Genomic DNA, 8,506 nt, shown 5'->3' on the forward strand with positions numbered 1-8,506 from the left:
GAAAACACGACATGGAGATGACGACATTCAGACATAACAAAGCAATTCAGCAATGCTCATCCTGCACGGGCAAGTTTTTAATAGAAAGGACAAACGTCCTGTAGCAAGGGTTGAAAATATCAAGTTTTTCAGAGTAATGATTCAAACGCTGAGCCATCCTCACAATTGGGTTTACCGGACTAAACGTTCTAGAAACATAAAAAGATGACAGAAGACGAGTAGGCACACGTGGGACCCTAAGGCACAGTTCAGATGACAGGATCGGAGAATTGATGAGTCCATGCAGCGTTTTAAACAAAAATAGTAAGTCCGCGTTCTCCCGACGCCGGTGCAAGCTAAGCAAACCAACACGCTCTAACGCAGACTCATATGTTAAACAGTGAACATCCTCCTTTATGTAGCGATGTTTAAAGATAGAAACAAACTTTTTTGGCACACGTTCGATCTCCAAGGAGTGACTTTTAGAAATTCCATTCCAAACAACTGGGGCATATTCTAACTGTGACCTGGATAGCGAGCAGTATAACGTGATAAAAGCCGTCGGGTTTTTGAACTCCCTGGTTAAGCGAGAGGCAACACCCAACATTCGCAAAGACGAGTTAACCAGTTTACCAACGTGATCAGAGAAACGCAACCCAGAATCAACCATGACTCCGAGATAATAATAATAATAATAATAATAATAATAATAATAATAAATTTATTAAACGTGCTTAAAGTATTATTTCGGGTCCGTCAAAGTCCTAAAGACTTGTAGGACTGCGATCCCACCAAAAAGACTAAAAAAAGCACACGTAAGCAAAGAAGCTCAAGAGAGTGAGCGACGAGACAAGGTATAAATATCCTGCAAGACGATTTGTAGAAACTCATTACAAAATGCCTTGCAGGTTTACGCTATTATCCTATGGACGAACAATAGTCTTCAGTTTTCTTTTTAACTTTTTACGATAAGTAATGTCTGCACAGGTGGGATGTTAAAGGTGTGTGGAACATAAAAGCCCCGAATGCATGTCCCAAAATGAGTGTTGAATCGCGGCGTGGCATATGGTGCCACTTTTCGAAGCTCCGAATAATGATATTAATATTATTAATAGATAATAAGGATTATAATATTAATTATTAATAATAATAATACTCTTTATTGGATCAGGAGAGCCGCGGCACCGCAGAAGGGTAACACCCCGTACAACGGAACATCCCGTACAACGGAGGCGTTAGGCCTATCAGCGGTCTTCGCGATGGGGGTCTACGCGGGGCCGGCATGAGCTGCTGACTTCTAGCAGGCCGGTCTCGAGCGCCTACCGAGGGCACCGTGCGTGCCCGGATTGCAGACGAGCCGGTCGAATTTGCGGCGACGCAGGGAGTCCAGCACCCCCGTGGTGGGGCTTCAGATGTTGGCGCCGGTGTTGGCCGGGCTACGGTCTTTACGAAAGCAGGCCTTGAAGTCTCCCAGCTTGCCGTCTAGCTTGTGACCGAGCAGCATGGACGCCCTGTCGATCGAATACTTGGTGTGTCCCATTGGTCGGACTACCTCTCTGACGATGGAAAAGACACGTTTTACGCCCAGCACATTTTTGTATTTTTAACCATTCGTTCAATGTACTGCAAAAACAGATTTTTTTTTACAGGATGAAAGTTAGGAGTTAATGACCTAAAATCAAATAAAAATTAATTTTAAATACAATCAACGCTTACGAGATAAGAATGGGCAATAAGAAACAATTTCTTATAAAGCAATAATTTGGACGAACACTATACGTAACTAAATATAAAATCCAGTCTCTCCTGATTTAGTTTAAAATCACTGAGATAAATCCAAGAAACAATCGCAGCACTCCTATAAGGTTGGCTGCTCAGCAAGACTAGAAAACAAAACAAGACGTTATGTAACGTTGCTCTTCTTACAAGTAAAACAGTGTGGTACTCAGAGCAAATTAACTCTTTCCATCTTGGCAGCGACAACTATTCGAGTTCTACTGGGTATCTTCAAGCTTGGCAAAACGTGGTACATACTGCAAGAAGGTATGGATGGTACCAGCACCCTTGTTGATGGCATAATTTTTTGCATAAAACATACGCATGCCTTTGTCAGAAGGACTCAGGAAGTATTTAGAAAGTTGTCTTTTTGAACATTTATACAAAATAGCACTCGAAGAGTGCTTTATTGTAATATATTAGTACCAGTTTTATGGTGGCTTTATTTTTGTAAACAATTATGCAAATATATGTTATGCTAGAAGTGTCGTAACGGCTAATGCGTTTCACTTATATAAACGAACATTTTGATCAAGTGTCCAAAACATTCCAGGCATTGAGAAGAAATCACCCACGAAAACGTTAGAGCCCTATCGAGAACACAAGCATACTGTTACATCAAAGGAAGTTAGGTCAAGTACCCCTTCCTATTTGGTACGTGTATGCATACGTCATCAAAATAAATACAAAAACATATCCGGCCTTTTATGGTTTCTCCGTGATGCAGAGATAGCATGTGGCCTTTCGAGATTAAATAGCGTTTTATCCAGGCAAACGCGCACACATTGTGGTGTTGAAAAAAAATGTGCAATCTCTTGCTGGCAATATCTAGAGATCTGGGTGATTATAGCGCTTCAGTCTTGGTATATTTGACACGCTGAACTTAGCGGCCCTTTTCGCAGTAGGGGATTCGTAAACACCAGTATAACCAAGCATTCGCGTCAACGTAGCCCAACGCAACCCTCTCTTAAGGCTTGCGCAACATGCCATGCAAGAAAACAGATGACAAATAAAGATTGACCAACATATCACCTGTTCCCTCAAGTTTTCCAGCTAGGTCCTTTATCGTCTTTGTATACTTTTTTGTTCTTTTCTCATAGAACGATTCGCAACCCGGTATTTCCCTTGCAAGAAGGGAGCAATTTCGTTGTGCTCCGGTGCTCACGACGGCTTGAATTCTTCTTGTTTTTTTGTTTTTTTTCGCTAGTGCGCTTCGACTGGCTATCGTCTCTTTGACGTCACACCTTCCAGCACGCTCAAATACAAATATATATGTTTAGGTCCGTCAGTTTGTAATCTCGCATCGTTCCAACCGGAACCCACGACAGCAATGACGCCACCACAAGTCGCTTTCTTCTGCGTTCTGCTGGCTGCCCACAGCACAGGTATCTCAGTCTTTGACTTCAACGACAACCCGCGCGTTTCAACTGAGAACTGTGATCCCGACGCCAAATCTCAAGACATCGGTGACCGGGCAACCTGCACCTTCACCACGCACGTGGACGTGGACTCGACGAGGATTCCTCCGGAGATAGCAAGCGTCAAGTGCAACTGCCGCGACAGCCTGTGCAGCAAACTCGGAGACTTCCGGTGCCAGGAAGTGACGGAGACCATCAAAGTCGCCTTCGTCAACGAGACGTCATCGGTAGTGCGACAACGAAGCAAGGTGACCGTGGCCTGCGTCTGTGCCATCAACCGAAGTGCAGGAGCACTTCGAGGCTTGAAAAGAACTGGACAAGTTGTGCACTCATTTGGTTGAAGATGGAATGGTGTGAAATGTAACACTGTCATTGAACCATTCCATTAAATAATAAATCTAGAATGTGCGAATAGTGGTTCACATTGAATAGTTCTGCTTCATTCAAAGTGTTCACAGCGCAAGGCAAAGCCACCGCAGCTGGTTTTCTTAATAGTGTTAAGTTTAGGCACTACACTACGCTGTTCTATTCTAACCACAATTTGCTCACTTTACCGATTTTAGATTAAAAGGTAAATATTTCTAGTATCTCTTATGAACAATTAATATTCCTATTAATTTCGTAGAGGTCACATTTTTCGACGATCAGTGTAATACCCGTGCCACACGGGCAACTTGAATGCCATTTACAACGTATGACATTTGCGTGATCGACGAATCAGCTCGCAATCTGTCGCGCGTGGAATGCGCCACGCCCGGAGTGTCGCGCGCTGATTGGCCGTCCGCCCAAATGTCATTTGTTGTAAACAGCATTCGAGTTGCCCGTGGTATTAGTCTAGTGGTCTGTTAGTGGCACACAAAAAGTATGTGCATAAGGTAAAAAGTAAACGTCTTCAAATAATGCCTTTGCCTCGACCATGTGATAACTTGTGAAAATTATGGTGGAAATTAAAATTTTGCTCTAATCTGCTTTTTATGCTACCCATCTTCCTATTTTACCTATTTTATTATCATATAATTCGACGATTATGTCCCTCGTCTGCGACGCTTGCCAAAAAGGCATTTTGCCAGATGGTCGACTGAGACATGCTCAGTTTGCGAGCATAACTGTCATCTGGGGAAAATGTGCTCAGGCATTGCCGAGTCCACGTTTACTGCCATGAGCCCCGACAAAAAAGAAAAATGGAGATGTAAAGTTTGCCGTTCTAAGAACAATCGTGCTGATCTAGACGGGGTAGATGCTAGCTCTGCCTCGATTTCGTCCTGCGAATCCACGACACTCGCGGCGCAAATTCTGACCATCAACGAAAAGCTAGATTCATTACTTTCTCTGAAGGCTAGTGTAAATTTACTTCTCGAGCTTCCCGCAAAGGTGAATGAGCTTTTGCTCCTCAAGCCTACCATAGATTTTATGAAAGTGACGGTGGAGGAGGTTCAAACATCCATTTCTTTCCTTGGAACGAAATACGATAGCCTCCTCGCCACGGTGTCTGCTCATGCGACCGACATGAACGAGCTGCGTACGGAAGTGACTTCTCTGAAGGACACGGTTTGCGAACAGGCACATACTATCCAAAGCCTCCAGACCGAGCTGAACGACGCTGACCAACGCGGTCGCCAACATATTATGGAAATTCATGGAATGACCGTCAAACCCGACGAGGCGCTCCCTTCCATCTTAGCGGGGCTGGCAGACAAGCTAGGAATTCCGGGACATCAACCAGCTGATGTCGTCTCGGTCTTCAGGCTACCAGGCAAACGAGCTATAAAACCACCTATTTTGGTCAAGTTTACATCTGTAGCCACTAAAGACAAATGGATGCAAGCTCGTACTAAGCTCAGGCAATTGTCTCGTGACAATCCACCCGAAAGACTGTATTTCAACGACAGCTTAACTCAGACCAACAGAGAACTTTTCTGGCAAGCACGTGCTCTTGGAAAAGAACGCGGTTACAAATTTGTGTGGGTCAAAAATGCTCAAATTTTTGCCAGAAAAGATGAGGGCGCTTCTCCGGTACGGATTCAACAGAGAAGTGACCTGGACCTAATCACATAACCAACATGGCTAGTTTTTTGCAGTACCCCGATTTTATTGCGTTTAATAGTTCGTTCTCCTCTTCTTCAACCGACTCTTTCATGGTCTTACACATAAACATTCGCAGTATTCAAAAATACTGGCATGAATTTAAGACAGTTATTGATCAAATAAGGGACCAAATTGATGCAATTGTGCTAACAGAAATTAATGTCAGTGCCGATCATCTGTCACAGTTTACGATTTTAGGGTTTCAAAATTTCTTTTATACACGGCCAATTACTCGAGGAGGAGGAATCGGCGTATTTATAAGGAACTCATGGTCAACAACTAAAACTGATGCCAAATTTCAACACTCAGAGAGCTTGATGCTAAAGGTTTCTAATTCTAACTATATGGTTTGCTTGCTTGCACTTTACAGACCTCCTTCGTCTAACTGCTCTGGCTTTTTAGAGGAGCTGAGGGAAAATTTGGAAGAATTGTCTACTGAAGCACATTTATGTGTGGTGGGAGATATCAACATTGACACCCTCAAAACTTAAAAAAAAATGTGTTTGTGATTATTTATCACCACTTGCAGAGCATGGAATCATACCTACCGTTCAGAGTGCGACCCGTGAAGAAGTATTAAATGAAAATATTGTATCATCCTGCGTAGATCATATAAACGTCCGAGCTCCAGATGCTTCCATACACTCCGCTGTCATTTTACAAAAGCTTGCAGATCATTTTTTTGTCGCATGTAAATGTGTTTTTCCCTCCAAAAAAGGTTATAATTTCGAGAGTCCGTGCCGTTTAGAGCGGGTTGACTTAAACTCTTTTGATCGATTAATTAAAGAATATGATTGGAATGAATTCCTATCCTCGGTTAACAGCACAAACTTGTACACAGTGTTTGTGGACATCATTAGAAATTTTCGGGAGTTATCGATGACCGTTATATATGTTAAAAAACGTAAACCCTCACTGCCTTGGCTTACTTCAGATATTATTAACAGTATAACGCAGAAAGAACAATTGTGGAAGAAGTTTCGGCGCTCTCCCAACAATGCCAATCTTAAAATAGAATGTAAAATACAAAGAAATAGGGTGAATGCCCTTATTCGATCAGCAAAAAGAAAATATTATGCTAAAAGGATTGCAAACGCACGTGCTGATTCCAGAAAAACTTGGTCAATTGTCAATGAGCTTCGTGGACATGAAAAAAAGGACTCGACTGATACATTGCAAAAACATTTCGGGTCGGACTTGACCTCTATTGTTAATGCCTTTAATGTGTTCTTCGCGAATTCAGTCGCACTCTCGGTAGACAGTGATGAGGATCCTGCAGACGGCACTTCATCTATCTCCGATTCCGCTTTTCTTCCACCTCTCTCAGAGCCAGAACTGCGGTCATACCTATTTGCCTTCAAGCACTTTAGGTCGGCCGGTGTCGATGGAATAACAGTGCGTGACTTATGCCGAAATTATGAATCTTTGAAGAATGTTCTCCTCGTGATGATAAATAACTTTCTCGAAACTGGAGAAATTCCAAACGACTTAAAGCAAGCCATGGTTATTCCACTCTTTAAGGGTGGAGTACCAAACCATGTTTCATCCTACAGGCCTATCTCTATATTGTCCTGCATCTCACAAATCTTGGAGAAACATATATTTATTGCTATGTCTGGGTTTCTTGAGAAATATAGTATAATTTCGCCACATCAATACGGTTTCGTCACTGGTCGTGGTACCATTAATCTTCTTGAAGAATTTTCGGACATTCTACACTCTTCCTTTGACAATAACATGTTTGTGTGCGCGCTCTTTATCGACGTTGCCAAGGCGTTCGATTCCGTAAACCATAATATCCTCTTAGACAAGCTCTGCAGAGTGGGCTTTCGTGGCCCATTTCATGCATTGTTAAAAAGTTTTCTAATAAATCGTACCCAAGTTGTTTCAGTTGGTAACGTACACAGCTCCCTCGCTTTCCTAACTTCCGGAGTTCCACAAGGCTCTATTTTGTCTCCATTATTTTTTAACATCTACGTAAATGATATTTCAACGTCAATCACAACTTCTAAAGTATTTCAATATGCCGATGACACCCTTATACTTTCTCGACATCTAGTGTACGAGCGCGCAATTGAAATGCTTCAGATCGATGTCGCTAAAATAATGGACTGGTTTTTTGCCAACAAGCTTCGGGTAAACGCTTCAAAAACGAAGCTGGTGTGCTTTCATAGCCCTTTAAAAAATATAAGCTTGACTTCTCAGCTATTTCTCCACTACACCAATTGCTCATGCTCTAGCTGTACACCAGTTGAATATGTTAGCTCCGTAAAGTATTTAGGTCTTCACTTCGACAGTGATCTCTCATGGAACTCTCACATGTCATATATATGCCAACGATTAAGAACTGTCTCATGTCTGCTTTACAATATCAAATCGTTTCTACCTTTGTCAATTAGAAAGAGCATTATGCACGCGTTAGCCTATAGTACACTAAGGTATGGCATAAGCGTATTTTTTAACTGTCCCCTCTTTTGGCACTCAAGGATTGATCGCACGTTAAAGGGAATTCTGAAGAGTGTAGCATACAACACACACATGTCATCTAGTACGAGCTTGTTTGCTTCACTTAAGCTACCGTGTTTTCATTCACTCTTTCTTCAAACAGTAATTTGGCGACACTTCTGGGATAGTGAGTTTAAGGTCTCGGCCAGTCCATCTCGCGAGCTTAGATCTGTTCTGCGTTTTCAATCTCCTCGAGTGAGAACTCACTATGGCGAAAGCATGCGTTCCTTTTATGTGCCAAAGGTTTTTAACGACGTTTCAGCTGCTCTGCTTGCCATTACCTCAAAAAAAAAATGCTGAAGACCTCTCTCAGAAACATGTTCGCCGATGTGGCTAGATAGTGACGTTTTCCCATTTTATTTTCCTTTTCTTTTGTAGTACGGTCCTGTACGTGCTTTTTGTGGTAATCGCTGGACATGTCAAATGACGACTGCATTTATTGCGTGAAGTTTTTTTTCTCTTCGACCCGTTGACTGAATGATTTTCTTTCTAGTAATAAGTGTTTTTTTTTTTTTTTCTCTTACTGAACATGTGAAATATTTGAGAGAAAGACTCATGAATTCAAGGACTGTGTCTTCGAATGTACTCTTACAGTGTTTAAAAATACTCATGCCTGAGTGTTTTCTTTTTATTTTTATCACTTTAATGATTGTAATTGACACAGGGATCAAGACAACGTTTGCTATAGTTTCATCTTCACAGCTTCACCCAAGTCACTGACACAAGCATTCCGACTACATCCT

General features: G+C 42.1%; 2 protein-coding genes across 2 annotated transcripts; both read left to right on the top strand.

Annotated features, from left to right (window-relative positions):
• Nucleotides 1–2,946: 2,946 nt before the first annotated feature.
• LOC121833645 lies at nt 2,947–8,190 on the top strand. Its single transcript, XM_042287082.1, has 2 exons — nt 2,947–5,092; nt 8,142–8,190. Exons 1-2 carry the CDS (start codon nt 4,296–4,298, stop codon nt 8,188–8,190), a joined length of 846 nt encoding a protein of 281 aa, XP_042143016.1. The 5' UTR covers nt 2,947–4,295.
• Nucleotides 3,086–3,514, top strand: LOC121833644. The gene has a single exon (XM_042287081.1). It carries the CDS (start codon nt 3,086–3,088, stop codon nt 3,512–3,514), a length of 429 nt encoding a protein of 142 aa, XP_042143015.1.
• Nucleotides 8,191–8,506: the final 316 nt, after the last annotated feature.

Source organism: Ixodes scapularis, unplaced genomic scaffold (assembly GCF_016920785.2).
Source record: "Ixodes scapularis isolate PalLabHiFi unplaced genomic scaffold, ASM1692078v2 PGA_scaffold8__174_contigs__length_109621045, whole genome shotgun sequence".
In the NCBI taxonomy this organism is placed as follows: domain Eukaryota; kingdom Metazoa; phylum Arthropoda; class Arachnida; order Ixodida; family Ixodidae; genus Ixodes; species Ixodes scapularis.